Here is a 19452-nt window from a genome sequence, read left to right on the forward strand (position 1 = left end):
ACTCATACTAGAGAATTTAAGTTCATGCGATATTTGTGACAATACCCAAGTTTGGATGGAAAAGGGCCGAGAAGCTTTGGACAACCTTGGAAGCTGTCTTTGGGTTTACGCGACAGAGAAAGAATTCGGGGTACCCGAATTGATCGAATTTCGCTTAGTTGCGGTTAACAGAAAGGTATGGCTCCGAAATGGTGCAGGAGACCAAGTAAATAGGAGTGTAGTAGCTATCCTCATCCAGGAGAAAGTTTCATTTTGCGAACCGACGAAGACTATCTCATCAAGAAGAGAAGTACATCCACGAAGGAGGCCATCACAGTTCAAAGTCATGCTCACGGGCATCCCTTTCACTATCTAGGATCTGCTGAGACCTGAAGGTAGACGAGTCAGCGAAGTCATCCTCTTCGGTGACATCCACAAGAAGATCTTCTTTGTCTTCTTCCAAGATACCGCCAAACTGGGCCAATTTCTCGGCTGTCTCAAATTGCTTGTTGATCCACCTACGAGCTGCCCCCGATCCAGTAACCAAGGCAGTGACATGACCTTGACCCAACTTTGGAATAAATGTGACCTTGGTACCCGCACGTTTGAACTTTCTGACCAGAGCGATGATATCTGTGACGGGGCGGACAACGTCGTCATTCGTGCCTGCCCAGATATATAAGGGGAAATGAGGTCTATTATCCTCGCGGATTTGCTGACCCATAACGCCAATTTCTGCCAGAAGCTCATCGAAATGATGCAAAACGGCATCGCCATTGTCATACAACAAGGAGATATTCACGTTGCTCAATGATGGCTGCCTATCAAGACACGCTTGTGGACCGCAGCGCACTCGAGGGTAGAAGAAAGGATCTTTATAATCGGGTAAAATATGCTCATCGACGTAATCAGAAACATTGGAATAGGCGTTTGCTAGGCCTAAAGTAGCTAGGACATTTAGTTCGGAGAATTTCCCACCATTCACGTGGAGATAGGTGTTTGTGATATTTGTGGGAAGACCGCCCATGGCAGCTCCGATGATGTTCAATGCCGGAGCGTAGCTCGCGTGATATTCGGTTGCCCATTCTGTTGCGAAGCCGCCACCGGAGTAGCCGTACAAGATAGTCTTTGCCTCTGAGCTGAGGCCCGTGATGTGTTGGGAGTTCAGGGCTGCGCGAATTGAATCAAGGGTATGGTAGGCAGTCTGGGGGCCGACTGTGAAGGCAGCATTTGAGCCCTCGTAGTCTGGGATGTTGAGGACGGGGCCGCCTTCCAGGGGGAAATCTCCTAAGATGGAGATTTGTCCCTGGTTCCAGGTCACAGCGACACCAGACGCCTGATTCAGAAACCCATATGAGGGGGAGCAGTCGATATCAGCGGAATCATATGCGTTCTGGAAGGAAACGAGGCGGTTGAGGTTTGCGTTCACAGGGACGACGATTGTAGTGACTGTTGTGGCTGGCTCTTTATGCACGTCTTGAGTGACAAACAGCAATTGATACGCCTGAGCATCACTGGGTATATTGGGTTTCCTTGAGGCGAAGGTCACATTGCGGGTTTTAAGAATAGTTCCAGCAGGCTCTGTCTTCCAGGATTCCCCCTCAGGCTTGTAGAAATCATCCTTGCTTGGGTGTTTAGGAAGGATGGGAAGTTTCACATCTCCACCAAGGACTTGGTTGAAGAGAGAGAGAACGGGAAGCAGACACAATGTGAAGTGCATTGTGACTTGGAGATAGACTGGATAAAAGTTTTCGAAGGAGATGATAGGTGCTGTCTATGGATATTATATAGGTCATTGGGTTGTCCGATGGAGACGTCACAATCCATGATGTCTTAACAATTCCGCTCGAAGCTGAACCTTGGAAAACGTTGTGTAACGTTTCGAAGCTCATACCCCACATTCCTAGTCATGATGATTTGCTCATCTATGTCTCCATTGGAAGATCTACACTATTCATGCAGAAAGACCATGACCACTGGTACGTAAGTGCAGAAGTCAATGCAGGATGATTGATACAGTCATATCCTTCTATCAGAGACACGATACGTAATACGCATTGTGTTTGCTTTTTTGGAAAAAGTTGTTCTTAACTTGTAACCCCAGCAAGGGATTGGATGAACTGTGGGGCTTATGTGCATGTTGTCGCATTTCAGCTGACTGACAGGCGCGGCTGAGTCCCCAACCTTGCTCCACAGTTTCCCACAGCATCCCGCCTTGAGATTCACATCTCTCCCTCATTCTTTCCCCTTACTTCGCCCCGAAAAACACTTCATAGCAGCCAGAAAATGAGAGTCTGCTTTAGTATACTGGTTTGGTAGTCTTTTTAATAAGACCGCTGTATTTCCGGACACGCGCTGCTTTTACAATGCTTTCTTCTCTTTGGATTCAAAGAGAGTTATAGTGGGATGGAGTCAAGTGGGGGAACGGAACATATCAATCATATTTATGTCATGTTTTATGATCTACGTAGTTCTTCTCTTCGCCTGCATGAAACAAGCATGTTCATCACTTGCACAAATCAATTTCCCAGCCTTTTGTATTTGGCCTACACAAGTCCAACGAATAAATCCAGGCAGCCATATCTGCAAGATTTTAGTTTTCTTCTATCTCGATGCTGTTCGCAGCACGCTCCCAATATATGGTGATTCAAGAAAGCGGTCCTTGTGCATCTCATCTGTCAAAAGTCGCTCATGACGTGTAGTTCAGGTTACAGACATCTGTAGGTTTGTAACATTTGGTCACTGCATGTATGCTACATAGTCATATATACCCCCCTAATGCAGGAGCTCTTATGTATCCCCTAGCTTAATCTTTCTGCAACTTCAAAGTTTATCTCCATATGTCGAGCAATCTAGATCACATCAACTGAGATGACGTACATAGCCCATATTATACGTATGTGTTTGATCATTTCAGTCACTATCCACGGATCCCACCGCATCCAAGGCGACCTAAGCTGATGTAACCGCATTCAGGCGAGTGTTTGAAGGGCTTACAATGTGAGTGAATTGGTCTGGTGTCGGGATATGAGCCTCTTGGATCTAGACAAACCCTTTGCCCCCCTCAAGGTCATCAGATATGACGATCACTTCGGCGGGGTGCATTCCAGCCGAGATCATTAGTTCTTCGATGTTACACAATTGAAGCGGCCTGCAGATACATTCCCAGATTTTAAGGACGGTATAGATCGAACACATCAACTTGTAGCTCAGCTGAATGGGTCCATGCGGGCAGTCGAAGTGGGGGATTCTCGCCTGGGAGGGGGGGGCCGGGCCATCCCGGTCCGGCATTAGCTTCCGCCTGGCTCACAACCACGGCTAATTCAAAAGGTTAATACCAGCCACAGAAAGAGTTACATCACAATTCCTTTCATGTACAGGATCTGAACGTGAATGAACATGTATCACCAGTAACCAACATCATGATTGACAACCAAAAACACAGAGCTATTCAAGGACCCCCGCTCCTGTTGTGTTGTTTTCGCCATAAACGATCTGCATGGCAAGGAGCCGCAGTATAAAGCATAAGTGGGCTTGGATAGCCCCGGAGGGGTTTTTATCTGCACACCTGACCAATGGTTATATAATGGTTGTATGTATTATGGTCGTAATGATAGTCTGAATCCCTCAGTCCCTCAGTCCTAGCTCATAAGCGAACTGCTTCGAAAGAGGTGACACCCTCGAACGTGCAAGGAGCTGCGCCTTCTCCACCAAGGTCCGCCGCAGCATCTCCTCGCTATCCTCTGAACCGGGCCACACGCCCTATCCTCTACTTGTACTCCCCTCTTCATCAAAGCAGCGCTCACCGTAAACTCACCCTGGCGACACTTACCCGACTACTGGCCGTACCTAAGCCGAGGATACAGTCAATTGTCAATGCGCCATCAGCGACACTCCGCACATCAACTATCACCGCAGGCCCTGATTCATATTTGAGTGTCTATATATTTTTTTTTTACGATGAACATAGTACATACGACCACAGGGTGTGGAGAACAGGGCTTCCCGTCCGCTCAGCCGTACTTAAGCCACACGCCGGTGAGTTAGTAGTTGGGTGGGTGACCACCAGCGAATCCTCACTGTTGTATGTTTTTGTTTTTGTTTTTGCTCATGGGAGAGAGAAAATATTTCTTCCTTGCTCTTCATTCGATAGAGACCGACCACCTACCGACCCAAACCATTCCATGGTGTCGTTGGATAGCAGAACGCGGTACGGAGTAGAGCTCTCTTACTCCGGTCGCCAAGATTGTCGGTACCGCCTTAAGGGTCGTGCTTTGACATCTTTGACTGCTTTGGCATAGCTGGATGACATGATGCGGATTCTGGCATCCATGGATATGGAGAGACATACTTCCGCTCGTACTCACGTTCGCTTCTGGTTGGACTGGGCCAGCGTAGTCTCTTTTCAAGGTTTTTGGTCACCTCCTTCCAAGGGTTTTGCTTCTTTTGACAGGTGCCATATTGAAAGTGTGAGGTCGCCCACGTTCTGTATGTTGACAAAGTTAGAGTGAAATGAAAGGTCGTGCACCATTCGAAATCGAGCGATGGCAGAGAAGATGAAAGTTTTATTCGGAATCTTAAAGCAGACTTGACGACGGTCGATAAAAGTAGCAGGAGAGCTGTTTGTGATCTTACTTTAGGAATGAATTCTACAGTGGAGTTACAAGCTCAAACAGCCCTGGAGAATGTTAAGGCCATCTCATGAAGTTGATTCGGAGGTTGTGGATATATAGTGGGAGAGGGTTATAGGTATCCTGGATGTTTCTGGTTCAATCCATAAACCATGGAACCTTCCAAGGTTGAAGCCTGAACTGATTGCTTCCAAAATAAAAAAAAATTGTGAGTAAGCTTTTTATAGTCTCCGAGTGTATGGAAAAATATTTGTGGATGTTGACACATTCCAAGGTTGTTCCGAAGATGATTTGAGAAAAGTAGGGAGCAAGGGTTGCTCATATACTCACAACCAGCAGCTTGTCACATCAACCAGCCAAGTGGCCGAGCAGTAACTCAGCCATCACATCTTCCTTGGTCTAGTGGTGATGATTTCCGCTTGTCATTAACACCGATAAGCGCGGGAGACCGGGGTTCGATTCCCCGAGGGAGAGATTTCTTTTTCGCCTTTTGCTTCTTCTGGTGTGGGTCTGTGTAATACATCTGCTGCAACCCTTTTGGTTTTCTTTTTGTTGTTTTTGAGAAGAAAGAAAGTGAATCTTCAGTCAATTTAACCAAAAGGGAGTTTCTCCAACAAGCCCCTATGCAGGTGGTTTTTGGAGACACAACGGAATTGCTCCGCTCCCTTGCCGATCTACGTACTCGTTCTCCAATCCTTTGATAAGAGACGCACCCTTCCCCACTCTTTGAGCTACACAAGCATAAACGCTGGACGTGAGCATCCAGTAGGAATTCACAATTCCGATTCCGAGATACACACGCCCCCAATGGAGTCTAGACGTTCATGTGCGGGGAACGTACATAACGCGATGCTTTGCTTTGTGGTCCCTGCGAACTGTTCTTCATCCAGCCTGTTCACTACCTGAAGATAACACAGCATGAGTCTCAACTGGGAACGCCAAGCCCAGAAGGGCAAAGACATCTTGACTAACTCGATTCCAAAGCAATGGCTCGTTGCCGCTGAAAAATTGCCGCCAGCCTCGCAAAAGAGTGTCGTGGATTTCCCTCGGCAAAGCGGGCTGCTGAGTACACGCGAACTCATCATCACAGATATGTCTGCTACATCGTTGGTAGTGGAAATGGGCAAGGGGGCATTGACGGCGGAAGAAGTTGTTACTGCCTTTTTGAAGCGTGCTGTGATAGGCCATCAATTGGTGAGACGGTGAAACCCAACTCCATCAACTCCAGTGTTGACGCAGACAGCTCAATTTTGCTACCGAGTTTCTCGCCGACGAGGCAATTACTCGTGCCAGAGAACTAGATGAATATTACCGACGCACGGGGAAACTGGTTGGACCCTTGGTAGGTAGAGCTCTTATTCTTCCGTGGGGGTGCTAATGGCGATTCGAAGCATGGAGTTCCGATCAGTGTCAAGGAGCATATCTCCATGAAGAACCGAACGTGTAACACGGGATATGTAGCTTGGTATGTAGAGCCCGAATTTCGTGGCTCACATCGCTGACTTACTCAGGGTTGACAAGGTCTATACGGAAGATTCACTTCTTCTCCAGCTGCTAACTAAGGCCGGCGCGGTGTTCCATGTCAGAACCAACCAGCCCCAATCGTTGATGGTAGGCAGAGCCATGACATCAGTCTATACGATGGTTGCTAATTAGGAAATAGCATCTGTGCTGCAGTAACAACATCACCGGCACAACTGTGAACCCATATAATCGTACCTTGACCCCAGGCGGGTCTTCCGGTGGCGAGGGCGCTTCGATGGGATTCCGCTGTGCACCACTGGGAATAGGCACCGATATTGGCGGATCGATTCGTTGTCCAGCAGCGTTCTGTGGCGCTTATGGATTCCGCCCTTCTTCAATGCGAAACCCGTGCACCGGACTTAAGGTAGCTTCATCGGGACAGGAGACCATCCACGGTGTCGTGGGACCCATGTCCAGCTGCTCGATCGAAGACCTGGAGCTCTTCCAGAGAGCAGTATTGGAGCAGGAGCCCTGGGATGTCGAGACGTCATTGATGCCTGTGCCTTGGAGGAACGTGGCTCCCACGCGGGAAATGACCGTGGCTATCATGTGGGATGATGGGTATGTGTGTGATCTTGGAGGTTGAGTATTTGCTGATTGCAGCCAGGTGTGTTCGTCCTCACCCTCCTATCACCCGGGCCTTGCGACATGCCAGGGATAAGCTCGTTGCGGCGGGCATCAAGGTTGTTGACTGGGAGCCATATAAGCACCAGCATGGATGGGAAGTTATCGTACGTTGAAAACTTGCCTTAACGGGGCTCTTCAGAATCGCTGATACAAAGCAGTCTGCACTCTATTACCCCGACGCGGCCGCAAAGCAGCGCGAACTCCTCGCCGAGTCTGGTGAGCCGGCACGACCACTCACAGAGTGGGCCCTGTCATACAGCCGAAGCAACGCGCTCTCTCACGCGGAGACGTGGAGCCTCCAAGAGCAGCGCGAGATCTATAAAGATGAATATCACGCGCTGCTGAAGCGCCGCGCTGTTGACTTCATTCTCTCACCAACTTATTCTGGAGTGGCAGCTGTGATGGGCGAGTCGCAGTATTGGAATTACACCGCGATTTGGAATATTGCTGACCTTCCTTCTGCGGTGTTCCCATCTGGACTCACGGTGGATTCGAAGCTGGATGCCTTGACAGAGCATGATAAGAAGTATATTCCCCGGGATGCGGTCGATGAGCGTGAGTGGCGTAAATACCAGGGTCCCGAGCGATACGAAGGTGCACCGATTGGGTTGCAGATTGCCGGGCGACGATTCAAGGATGAGGAGACTCTGGCGGCTGCTAAGCTGGTTGAAGAGATTGTCAGTGGAAGAGTGGAAGCGAAGCTTTGATTAATACATAGCCAACGATATGATCAGATAAGCGCTCATTGAGACGTGATATCATATTGAAAGAGTTAATGTGCTAGATAAATTATGGCTTCCTTGTTGCAAAGGCTAAAGCAACTGGTGTAGCAATTCTAGCCTTCTTTCCCCCAGAGCCTGCTCCAGTTCGTCCCAGAGAGGCTTCACTTTGTCTTCTTCCACATCTGGTTTCGACCATGTAGCGGCATATCCTTTGAACCACTCCACATCTTGCTCGTCCATCCAATCTTCGACGTTCTCTTCCCAAACAATTTCCTCCCCTTCCTTGACCTGACTTTCAGCCGCAAGTCCATTCATCTTGAAAGTATCCAGAGTCCCTTCAGCATTGAGATAGACTCTCTTCACAGACTCCCAATCCTCCTCAGGATAACCCCAAGATTCGGTCCCCGAATTCAGAATTCGAACCGCATGATCCAACAGCGGACTTTTTACTTGATCGGCATAGAAACTGAAAAGGGCTTTCCAAGCTCTGTGAGCACGATCGTTATTGACAATGTATGGCCGAGTATAGAGGGAGATCATCAAAGTTCCACCGGGACGAAGCTCTCGCGCAAAGCCCTTGATCGCAACATCGGGTATCGTCCAATGTATACACTCGCAAGCCGCGATCAGGTCAACAGAGCCTGGCTCCAAAGAGCTGTTCTCGGCGCTTTCTTGCAGGAATCTGAGCTTGGATGACGGGAATCGAGATTCCTCGACCAAAAGTTTACGCGCAAGTGTGGTATAGCCCTCGTTGGGATCTGACACTACAACGTTGTTGAAATGAGGCGCGAGACTCGCCGACACAATGCCGCAGCCGGCACCGACATCATGTGCTGTGGTCCATGTTGCTTTTGACTTCTGGGAATGATAGGCAAAGATTTTCTGGAAAAAGGAGGCTGGGTAAATTGGTCGGAACTTGATGTATTCCGACCAGTTGACTCCACTGAAGCCAAACTGCTGATTAGGTTGAGGCAGTGTTGTGGGCTCTTTGTGTTCGCTTGCTGTGGACATATTGAAAGGGATATTCGGAGATGATTCTAGATTAAACAAAGGGGGAGGGCAACAGACATTTATACACTATTCTATAAACACAAATCACTTCTAGTCCGTCCAGTACAAAGTACGATATTCGGACTCGGTTCCAGCAAGGGAGATGAAACTATACCCAAATGAGACCGGTTCAAACAACCGAGGACCCGCCCAAGGATTGTGATCGGTCGATGGCACGCAGTAGGTGGTTAGACTATTCTCTAGCTCCTTCTCGGCATCAGCTTTAATCCTATTGCAGTGTCTCGTGGATCGGTCTTGGCGGCCTAGCCTCGATCGCGATCTCGCGATCTCGGAGAACATCGGTGTAGATCTCGGACTTTCATGTACGCACTATCACGGCGGGGGTCTTTGTGCTTACCAGAAAATCACTCACTATCTTCTCAGATCCGCTAAGCTAATATTCGAAAATATCTTGAATTGGATAACAAAGAAGACGCGATCACCTTGGACTAGTGCTGCCCAAGGGTGGGTCTGGAGCTCCATTGATCTACCGCTAAACCTTTCGCTCCTTCGCAGCGACGAGTAGAAGTTCGTTGACAAATCATGATCTTTACTAAAAGTCTATTGAAGTCTATAGTTCCTCGAAGTTTATGTGACAATCTGACTCATGAAGCCTGCTCAGCCCTCAAGTCCTGCAACGATTTAATCTGAGTCCCATCCTCTTTGAAGTTCTCAACATCCAGCCATTTCTCCATAGCAGACCTCAGGGAGGCATCCCACTCATCCTTCAAGATCGAGAACCATGCGGTATCCCTGCTCCTTCCTTTCACGATCATATGCTGTCGGAAAATTCCCTCGAAAGAGAAACCCAGACGCAAAGCAGCCCGCCGCGAAGGCTCATTCAAAGAATGACACTTCCATTCCAACCTACGATAACCCAAATCATGGAACGAATGCTGAGCTAGTAGGTAGATTGCCTCGGTTGCGCCAGTGGTGCGCTGGAGAGCAGATGAATACATCACATTCCCAATTTCGATGTTCAAGTGGCTGGGGACCATTCGCATGAAGGAAATATAGCCAATGGCTTTTCCAAATGTCGGAAGGGTCTGGCAACGATCGATGATTGCATAAAAGAACGGGTCGCTTGAGCTGGACTTGGACGCGATGCTTTCTTTGAATGTGTCGAGGTCGGAATAGGGCTCATCGAACATGTAGTCCCATAGGGCCTCTCTAGATGCTTCAGTACCACCAGTGACAGTGAAGAGATCTTCGGCATGCTTTGGTTCGAGTTTCTCTAGAGAGATGAACCGGCCCGGGAGGGGTTTGGCCGTCGGTAGGAGAGCCGGCGTGAAGGAGAACAGAGGGCCTTTGGGGCGTAGAGATGTCATATTTGAGAGCTTTGAAGATTGTATGGCTGATAGTTTGAAGTATCAGGAATGAACAGCGACTTTATAAGTATTGATATTGTCCACACGTTGATGTCCTGGCACAGTGACTCAGACAAATGTGATTGGCGGAGACTACCGAAATCCTTCGGGTTACAGCCGATGGTGATGACATGATTGGCTGCACCTCCGCACTATAAAACCGTGAAGGATAACGGAATGAAGTCCACAGCAAGAGGTCATCTTGGAATGAGTCAATTCCTTCATTTGTTCTGACTATACTTTTGTAAATATTGACTTATGTGAGAACTTAAGCCCTGGAGGACGACGAGAAGCTTCCAGGACCGAATATCATGCGTTCTTTTCTCCCTCGATTCAAAAAAGTCCCCTTTTGCCCCTTCTGGTATAAAGTAGATACCACAGCCCTACCAGCTGGAGCGCACCAAACGCCATAGTGATACCGCTAAACAATTGAATTCCAAGAAAATTCAAATCAGCACTGCCAGTTGAGCCAATAGAAGCAAGTGCACCTGCAATTGGAGGACCTAAGAGAGATGCAAAACTGCTCAAACTCTGCGCCATTCCTAGCCACGTTCCTAGACGTTTGGAATCGGGACAGACATGGGCAAACACACTCGGTGGAAGGGGAATTAAAGCCCCGGAGATACCGCCTGGAATTTGCATAAGTCACAAGAAGCTTTTTTACGAAAGTGAAGAAAGACATCACTCACCGTAGAAGGCAGCGTAGAGAATGAATCGAACCAAATTGTCCGCACTCATCCAACTAATGCACAGGATACCGGACAGTATACCGCAAAATATCCAGGATATCATAGACCCACAATAGTGAGCGAATAAGGTCAAAACCACGCGGCCGACGACAGATGATGCCTGGGAAATCAACAATACATTGGAGGCCATTGTGCGCGATGTTCCCAGTTTGGTCTCTGCGTAAGTTGGAATGTAGTAGAAGGGTGTGATGTATCCAAGATAGAGGAAAAAGTTAGCAATCGTGAAGCTCCAGAAAGGAAGATCCTTGAAAGCAGACAAATCAATCAAGCTTCTGCTTTGAGGAATCTCAGTCTTGTGAGACTTCTTTTCCGGGTAGAGAAGCAGGACCGCAGCCGTAATGAATAAAGCAAGCATCACGAACGCCATGACACGGACCGTCCATGGGAACCCCAATTTGGATATCAGTTGATTAAACATGACAGTGTATATGATACCCCCTGCAGGGGCTCCACTGGTCGATACACCCAGAGCGACAGCTCTTCTTGTTGTGAAAGACCGACTGACCAGTGTGATACTGGGCACATAAAGCAAACCAAAGCCAAAACCCATGCAAACTCCCTGACTCAGAAATATGGCGTAATAATGATTTGCCAGGCTGAGCATCATCATACCAAATGCGCCGAAGAAGCTGCCGGCGAAAATCATCGTTCGATAGTAGCCGAGATCGAAGAGCGGACCGGATAGTAAACCTCCCACGATTAAGAGCCAGGATTGGATTGTTCCAATCCAGGCAATATCAGATACAGTTGATGTTGGGATGTAATTTAATGAATAGAAGCTTTGAAATGACCCAAATGCGAAGTTCAGTCCCCTTGTAGAAAGTAAGTAATGGATCTGCGTGTAATTTCGGGGTTGACAAACCAAACATTGAAAAGCATGAAAAAAGCACCTAGAACCCGAGCGCACCCACGTAATGTAGACTGAGATGAAGTTGTATTGGATTCATTATCTGTCGTGAAAGGTGCTACCTCTGTAATTTCAGTCTTGTCTGGTAGCGTCTTGAGAGCCCTGTCGGATTCCATGTCAAAAGCCAGACAAATGTAAAGGTAATAAATTGAAGGTTAAGTGAAGTTCATGGATAGATTAAATATCAAAGCGCCCCTCAGACATTACTAATTCAAGATCATCGGCCATTTATGCGGCATGAGCCGATGAGGAGAGGGGTGAGTGCAGATTTGGGGTAGCAATTGAGCCCAATTTACCACACAAATACTGAGTTTTAGAGCCTATGTGAAGAATACTAAGCGTAATACTTCAATTTCAATAGTTTCAATTTCATAAGTCATATCAATAACTGAAATTGTGTTGCGCCATTATACTTGAGATTTGGTGATATAGTGGTGCTGGCACGTTTACCTCGGCTAGACCGGATCAGGTAACCGATCAAGCAAAATGTCTAGAATATCTGGAGTGTTATGAAAATGCTTCTCTCAGGAGTGCAACTAAACAATCTCTGATACTGATGCTCATGATGTGACCTCACCGTGTGGAAGGAGAGTTTCATTTTCACCATACGACACCTCTCTGCTTTCACTTCCAAGGCCCGCAGAGTTTCAACGATCGAGTGGGGTATGCAGGCCCAACTAAAAGATCTTCAGCGGCTCCAAATGTGGTCCCTGAGCTATGAGTGACATCTGCTCAACCACCCATGCCGGCCAACAACTCGCCTGCAACGACCTAGTCCCTGTTTCAACCACAACCCCAGTTGCATCTGGGAGCACCATCAGAAATCTACAGAGCCCATCCATCACAACAGCCTTTTCTACAAACAACGCTGTCTCCAACAAAAGCTCAGACAAAATGGGGAGTTTGAAGCCACGTCTTCGAAGCCCTTCCTCAACACCACATTTCACTCCCAGGGCCGAGTCACCGGAGTTCAATAGATGCAAGTACCCGAGGGATCCACATAACCAAGCCTATGGTCCCTTGAGATTCCACAGCCGATACGCGCTCAGCCGCTCTGAGCTTTATGCAAACGCCGACCAACAGGAGCAACAAACGCAGTACTCCGTATCTGCCAGGTGTGCTTCAACCATAGCTGACCCGACGTTTGAAGGTCGATCCCAGCAGGCCGCACTCGATTCAACAACACCGGGTATCTATCAGGACACCGGTCTTCATGAAGCTGTCCTCGGAGCCTCGACATTGCCGAGTCGACAATAACATCTGAATCGTGCGTTTTATCGGGTCTTTTTTTCGCATCGGCTGTCCCATGCCTAGCGATCCATTTGAACACGACAAAGCTCGCGGGGGATGGCACAAAAAGGACCAAAAGTCCCTTGAGTCTTCGATTAGATCGGAAGATCGAGCCCAAAAGCCGAGTATTCCGCATACCCCAAACGAAATGGTGGATGCAGCTTGTGCGCTAGTCTTCAAATGGAAAGTTTTCGCCCCCATACTTGAACTAACTACAGATCCAGTAGCCTCATTTTGGGTCTACATCCTCTGTCACAACGCTAGCACTCTAGCCGAGCACTAGCAATGTACCTGCCCCAGCCCGATGTGCTGAGGTCCAATAAGGAACTTCGAAAGGTGACTCATGTTATGCTGAATTAGTACTACGAGCATCTAGTGAGAATCAAGTAGCATCTTTTCCGGGGATCTAACTCAATTAGGCTCAGAAACGTTGCCTTGCTTGCCGGCTAAGCGAAGTTTCAGCGCTGCATCTGCTTGATATTTAAGACGAATGGCCCCCCAGCATTTTGAGTCCAATTTCCCATCCCAACGCACACCCTGAGAAGCACAATCACCATGCGCACCCAATTCTTCATCGCCGCCTTCCTCGCATCGCTCGCCCAAGCCGATGACGCTAGCTCCAGCATCCGTGGCTACTTCTCCCCCGACTGGAAGGCCGGCTGGAATGGCGCCTGGACAAGCACTGCTGCCAGTATCGCCGGCATCAACGCCGAAGCCACCACATACCACGTTGGTTGCGTGAAAGACGCCCCCAAATCGGCCTGCGACTTGGTTGATTCGATCACAATCATTCAGGGCGCAGCAACTGCCAGCTTCAACGCCAAATACATCGCCACCTCATCCGGCACCGATGGCTGGGACCTTACTGTCACCGAGACATGGGACTGCTCTTTGGTGTCAACCACCGAGTCAGCTAGCTGCACCATGAGCATCAGTGCGGGCGGATCCGCGTATGGCGGCAAGACTTCTTCCTCTTCCTCTACCTCGGCAACCTACACAACAGCTCCCATGAACGAGAAGTACTACAGTCTGACTGTGACTGGCGGTCTGGAATCCTTCACTGCCCCCGCGGCAACCAAAACCCCGGATGCTGCTGCCGCCGGACCTGCCGCCGCTCTGATCACCGCTGCCCCCATGGTTGCGGCTGCGGTGGCGGCTTTGCTTTGATGCTGTCGCAATGAGATCGATCGATCATCTATACTTTGCGCCGATTGCCGGGGCTAAATAATTTCGCGACGAATAGGAGATAGGATACCCAGGACAAAATGCCATTTATTATCATATATTGAAGATCACCCGTGTTTGCACAGAGCACATATAGACTTCGAAGCTCGTCGAATCTAGATAGCGTACCTATCAGTGGACCATAGCATCAAACTTGTGCACTGTGATTTGGCGAAACAAAAATTGCCGCCCGTATAAGCGGGCGAAGAAAGTCTCTGCCGGGTTTTGGCCCCCGGTGCGGGTCTGCAGTTAGTGTGGCCCCCTACTCCAGAATCTCAGCCTCAACGTCGTACTAGACCAAAAAGATCAAGGCAATTAGACATTGCACTACTAGTAAAATTGTCCATCAAACAATATTTGAGCAACCGGGGCTAATTGACGAGTTTGAATGGCAAAACGGTACAATTTAATATTTACAACGCATTAAAATAGGAGCATACAGAGGGTTTGGTGAGTTTCAACTAGCATACTCCGTACTCGCGCTCACTTGCCCTGTATCAATATGCGAGCACGGAGTAACAGAGTTCGACCTGCTGCACGTTAGAGAAATCGTTAGACTGTCTTGGCGTTGAGTCATCTTGTTAACGAAGCCTGGAACCTTGGCACCGTGCTTTACTTGCTTCACGATGACATTCCGAAACTTCATATTCATTTCAAAATCCGATTGCAGCCGAGAAAACCCTGTTAAGGCGTCTGGGATACAAATGATCCAACAAGCTGCTGCAGTAGTGAGAAAAAAATTCAGCGTTAAGTAGAGGTCGAGGTCACAGCTATTAAGAATAGAGCTGGAATTTTACTTTTCAAAAATCCAAAGCAAACTAAAATAAAAGCTTCTACTCCATCGTACTGTACGGAGTACAATCTGCAGACTTAGGAATACTCCGCACGAATCGCCTGCAAAGAAGGTGAGACTGCCAAGGAATCTAGTACTGTACGCCCAACAAACGGGCATCGTGACGACCCACTTCGCCTTCGACCTCTTTCCGGCCGAGCACCTTATTGGTCTGGTTTGAGATATAGCCGGGGATAGACCAATGATCGTCGCCCACTGGGTCCTTTTCTTATTTAGCATCGGCGAACCCTATTCGACCATTGACGCGTCCGAAAAACCTTGTCTGGATCTTTCAGGCCCCCCTGAGCTAAATCTTACACAGATTCAATCTGTACTCTCACACAGGTTGCATACGAGTACGACTGCTGTTTCCCTTGCGACAAGAGTCCGGTTATGGCTTGACAACATGGGTTCAATGGCAAACCGGTCCATCGGTAAGTCCGGAAAGACTCACCAAGCCACGTGGGAGGCTGACACGAGGGCAGCTTTGATATTTCCCACAGGTTGAGTGCCCTTTGCTTGCCCACCGGGCCATCCGCCAGGATGGAATCCGAGGTGCAAGAAGACAAAAAGGGGCCATCCAAGGGTTGGCTTCCCGCTTCACTCCGGAAGACCTATTTATTCTCCTTGGCGAGCCTCCTGCTGTTTATGCTGGCGGTAGTCGAGATACTACGTCAGTATTCCCAGAGGAGAGGCTTCCTCATCTATTGGAAAGAGGTTGAAGATCTGCCAGGGTCGACCTGGCAGGTTTATACCTATTTGCCATTGGTTATCGCTCTACTCGCTATCGTTCTTCTGGACATCTGCGCTCAGGATGTTTTCCGCTTGGAGATCTACTTTCAATTGGCGAAGCCAAACCCGACACCGGCAAGAGTGCTGTTCGCCAACTATTGCAGCAATGGATTGACCGCGTCTATGATCGCGGCTCGAAATCGGCACTGGATTGTGCTGTGTGTCGCCTCTGTATCTCTGATATTTCGCATGTTTCTTCCTACTTTGGTATCTGGTATCATCACGTTGGATGAAACTCTTCTACAAGAAAACAGAGTAGTCAACACGTGGCCATCAATAGTTGACCTGGACACTCAAATGGCTTGGTTCAATTCTGGCCTTTCGCACCATGGAGTCTTGGGTCGCTCTGACCTTGGAAGTATGTTCCTTTCTCGCCCGTCGACATACGCCGCAGCCCCCGTTTCAATTCCGGTCGGCGAGGAGACTGAGAACTCGTTGTTGACCCTCAATCAAACGACATATTGGTCGAATTTAACTTGTGTCACCAAGTCTCTGACAGGGACGCTCAGCGGCACACTGTCCCCAATGAACTCCTCCAGTGAAAACAACCAGCAGGCTTGGCTATGGAAGATGCGGAATTTTGAGCTTCCTGGTGGCGCAGACAACCAGACCCAATGTCAAATCGGACTTGACCTCGAAATCACCTCGGGACGAAATGAGCAAAATGTCCATGCACGTCACTGGGCACCTTTTCATAACGGAACGAATGCCACTTCATCCTTCATCCCAGGCGACGGATGCGACTCCTTCGAACTCTTTGGGGTGATGTTGGACATGCGATTCATCGACGGGAACCTGACCCAACCAAACATGACTGTACTTGGTTGCGCCCCAGTATATCATCAAGCTCAAGCGGCCGTTACTCTCAACAACAACGCCTCTATCTCAGATATACAAACCGAACCTGAGAGTATCAACCCTCTTGATCCAGCTAATTTCTATGTGCAAGGCTTGCATGATGTCCTTTCCTCCCAACATACCTTATCACAGAGCGAAGTGTCACCCAACTCTTCGTCACGCACAGATGCCGATTTTTATATTGCCAGCAACCAGAAGCCAATTACCTCTGGGGCTTTCATCGACGAAATGCAATCCTCCTGGAACAAAAACTTCATTATTGTCATCAACAAGCTCTTCAGCCCCGGTTCCACCCCAACACCCGTCAATGCCACATTATCCACTTATGTGGTGATCTTAACGGTCACCTCCAACGCGGCGATATTTACAGAAGCGATCCTGCTCGTTTGTCTCGTTCTTCTTGGTATGCTAGCATCTATATGTCACCGTCGACGCAACTTTTTGCAATGGGACCCTGGGTCGATCGCTGCTCAGTGCGCTCTTATTTCACGACTCTTCGCTCCTTCCACTAAGCTTCTATTCTCGCATGCCAATTTTCGCCAAGCAACCACGCGCCAGCTTCGCCAGTGGTCGAAAGGGAAGTGGGTCGAATGGGTGGACGTCTCCGGAGAATTGAAGCTTTGCATAGTCGATCGCACACAGCCGTGCACCGATCAGCTAGCTCCCCCAATTATCAAGAAAGGCCGGCGGGATCCAGCTCCGCACTTTTTGGTCTTTCCTTGGTTCCTGACTGAGTGTGTTCTGCTAATGGGGACGTTGGCTGCGTTTGGTATTTGCCTGTCGTACCTCCGACTGAAGAATATTGAGGACTACGCCACTGCGGCAGCAACCCTATCAATGATGTTCTTGAATTACGCCCCAACCGCGATTGCGTCTATCATCGGCTCTTTCATTACTTCAATCTACCGAAACCTGAGTGCAATGGAACCTTGGATCCGACTTCAAGAAGGAATGGCCACAGCAAAGGAGTCCGTCATCGCGAATCGCGGTTTCAGAACACCATATATGGCACTGACTCGAACGCGCCGCCGGAAACCAGCTCTCTTGTTTGGAATCTCTGTGGTATGTCTGGCAGATCTTGTATTACGAGTGCTCAGTGGTGGTGTGTTTGAGCCGCAAGTGCAGATTTACAAATCATCAACTTCCTCGGTGCTTCGTGAATACAATCCTTCTGTCTTCGAGAGGCAGCCCAACGAGACTGGGGTTGGTGAATCCATCATGGCGGCTAGTCGATTGATGAATAATGTTTCCTTCTTACCCTGGGCCTCTCCTGAGTATTTCTTCGTTCCATTTGCGGTCAAAAATCCCGATGGCCTAGATCCAGACGTTGATCCAGACACCGCAGATACTGGAGATGAAGACGAGACTGATGACGAAGACGACGACGACGAAGATTACTGGGCTATTTTCACTGCTCAAACCAGGGGCATCGGCACAGATCTCACATGCCGCACCATCTCTCCCGAATCCAGCTCTGACGCAACGCGGGGGCTGATATACAGAATCTCCGAAACTACAGGAGCCTCCAACTGCACTGTAAATATTGCACCTGAAAACCTCAACAACCACCACGGCGCCAAATTCACGAAACCCTCTGTTCAATTCCTCGCACCCAACGGGACAGATGCCTGTCAGGCATCAAACCTTTTCATCTTCGCTTCCTGGAACCAGAACAACGTCTCAGAAAGTGGGTCCGCAGGTCGGATGGCTTTGCAGTGCAAGCCAAAAATTTTGATACAGGATTTCAACGCCCAATTCGACTCGCACGGAATGATCCAGTCTTACAAGCCCATCACTGGAAGCTCTATCACAAAGGGGAGCTTTTCCAGAACGCTTCGCATAGTCTTGGTCTATTCAACCAAGGATTGACGAACTTCTCACGAACTCTCCCATCTCACAATTCATCCTTGATGCAACGACATAATTGGTCCGGGTTATTGACGTCTTCGATGTACGACTCATATTATCCAAACAGCACTGACATCCAATCCGACCGCTTGATATATGTGGCAAGAGTCGTCTACAGTCAAGTCTTCAGTGCGCACTTAGCCCTGTGGCGAGACAGATACCTTGAGCACGTTGGCTCGAAGGAGGTCGTACCGGTCCTCGCAACCGCGACCGAATCTCTTTGGGGACTGACCCCATCCAAAGTCCTGATTGTGATTATCATTTGTCTTGTGTGCATTGACACATCTGCGCTGGTCGTGGTCTTCATTGTACGCTTTAAACGGTTCAAAGGGCTGCGTGTTCCTCGTTCTATTGGATCTCTCATGCCTTTGGTCATGGGAAGCTCCTTTGCGGCTGACTGTGGTGATGCATATGATATGGCAGAGAAAGAACGTCATGCATTCCTCATTGATCAAGATCGCCGTTACCGACTTGGAGAGTTTGCTGGCGAGACAGGAGATCAGTGGGGGCTTGATTATGATGATCGTCACCACAACTCGGGGATCGAGTTGGATGAGCTGAGAAGTGCAGTGTAAATTATGTAAATTATGGTATTAGAGTGCATAGATTAATCACATCTTCATGTACAGAATGAATTCCCAATCCCTGATTCTCTGTTCACGGCTTAGCCAAGACTTCCTTTACTCGACCAATCATGATGACTTGACAATTAGTTGGAAGGAGAGAGCCAGAAAGACAAGTTCAAAAGACACTCAACAAGAGGTCTCGAAGTTCCAAGGTTGATGATAGCTCCCTTCCTTTACCAATCGAAATATGAGATTAAGCCAATGTATAACTAGTCGTGTATATAGCCAACTATCATCGTCTTTTTCACTGAGGCTTGTTATCATAAACTCCTGCTTCACAAAGATGAAGGCGTGCAGGCAAAGGGGTGCCGGAGCCCGTGGGTGCCATGTTTGTCAGGCCCCACGGGTAGATAGCGGAGCTAGACC

At 48.6% G+C, this 19452-nt stretch overlaps 8 protein-coding genes across 8 annotated transcripts; 4 read left to right on the forward strand and 4 right to left on the reverse strand.

Annotated features, from left to right (window-relative positions):
- Positions 1–310: 310 nt before the first annotated feature.
- N7506_009598 (putative lipase) lies at positions 311–1699 on the reverse strand (the record flags this gene model as incomplete). Its single annotated transcript, XM_056958891.1, has 1 exon — positions 311–1699. The coding sequence occupies one exon, from the start codon at positions 1697–1699 to the stop codon at positions 311–313; it is 1389 nt and encodes a 462-aa protein (XP_056808281.1).
- A 3829-nt stretch (positions 1700–5528) lies between these two features.
- N7506_009599 (uncharacterized protein) lies at positions 5529–7468 on the forward strand (the record flags this gene model as incomplete). Its single annotated transcript, XM_056958892.1, has 7 exons — positions 5529–5804; positions 5854–5952; positions 6002–6075; positions 6122–6221; positions 6274–6695; positions 6742–6865; positions 6920–7468. The coding sequence occupies 7 exons, from the start codon at positions 5529–5531 to the stop codon at positions 7466–7468; spliced, it is 1644 nt and encodes a 547-aa protein (XP_056808282.1).
- A 105-nt stretch (positions 7469–7573) lies between these two features.
- On the reverse strand, positions 7574–8494 carry tpcM (methyltransferase tpcM; the record flags this gene model as incomplete). The annotated part of the gene is made up of 1 exon (XM_056958893.1): positions 7574–8494. The coding sequence occupies one exon, from the start codon at positions 8492–8494 to the stop codon at positions 7574–7576; it is 921 nt and encodes a 306-aa protein (XP_056808283.1).
- Positions 8495–9138: 644 nt separating this feature from the next.
- N7506_009601 (GNAT family N-acetyltransferase) lies at positions 9139–9861 on the reverse strand (the record flags this gene model as incomplete). The annotated part of the gene is made up of 1 exon (XM_056958894.1): positions 9139–9861. The coding sequence occupies one exon, from the start codon at positions 9859–9861 to the stop codon at positions 9139–9141; it is 723 nt and encodes a 240-aa protein (XP_056808284.1).
- A 720-nt stretch (positions 9862–10581) lies between these two features.
- On the reverse strand, positions 10582–11672 carry N7506_009602 (uncharacterized protein; the record flags this gene model as incomplete). The annotated part of the gene is made up of 2 exons (XM_056958895.1): positions 10582–11461; positions 11557–11672. 2 exons carry the CDS (start codon positions 11670–11672, stop codon positions 10582–10584), a joined length of 996 nt encoding a protein of 331 aa, XP_056808285.1.
- A 601-nt stretch (positions 11673–12273) lies between these two features.
- N7506_009603 (uncharacterized protein) lies at positions 12274–12813 on the forward strand (the record flags this gene model as incomplete). The annotated part of the gene is made up of 1 exon (XM_056958896.1): positions 12274–12813. The coding sequence occupies one exon, from the start codon at positions 12274–12276 to the stop codon at positions 12811–12813; it is 540 nt and encodes a 179-aa protein (XP_056808286.1).
- A 588-nt stretch (positions 12814–13401) lies between these two features.
- On the forward strand, positions 13402–14013 carry N7506_009604 (uncharacterized protein; the record flags this gene model as incomplete). Its single annotated transcript, XM_056958897.1, has 1 exon — positions 13402–14013. One exon carries the CDS (start codon positions 13402–13404, stop codon positions 14011–14013), a length of 612 nt encoding a protein of 203 aa, XP_056808287.1.
- Positions 14014–15445: 1432 nt separating this feature from the next.
- Positions 15446–19035, forward strand: N7506_009605 (DUF3433 domain-containing protein; the record flags this gene model as incomplete). The annotated part of the gene is made up of 2 exons (XM_056958898.1): positions 15446–18239; positions 18293–19035. 2 exons carry the CDS (start codon positions 15446–15448, stop codon positions 19033–19035), a joined length of 3537 nt encoding a protein of 1178 aa, XP_056808288.1.
- Between the last annotated feature and the right edge of the window lie 417 nt (positions 19036–19452).

The sequence above is a fragment of the Penicillium brevicompactum genome (assembly GCF_028827555.1).
Source record: "Penicillium brevicompactum strain IBT 35665 chromosome Unknown utg000006l_segment0_segment0, whole genome shotgun sequence".
Taxonomy (NCBI): Eukaryota; Fungi; Ascomycota; class Eurotiomycetes; order Eurotiales; family Aspergillaceae; genus Penicillium; species Penicillium brevicompactum.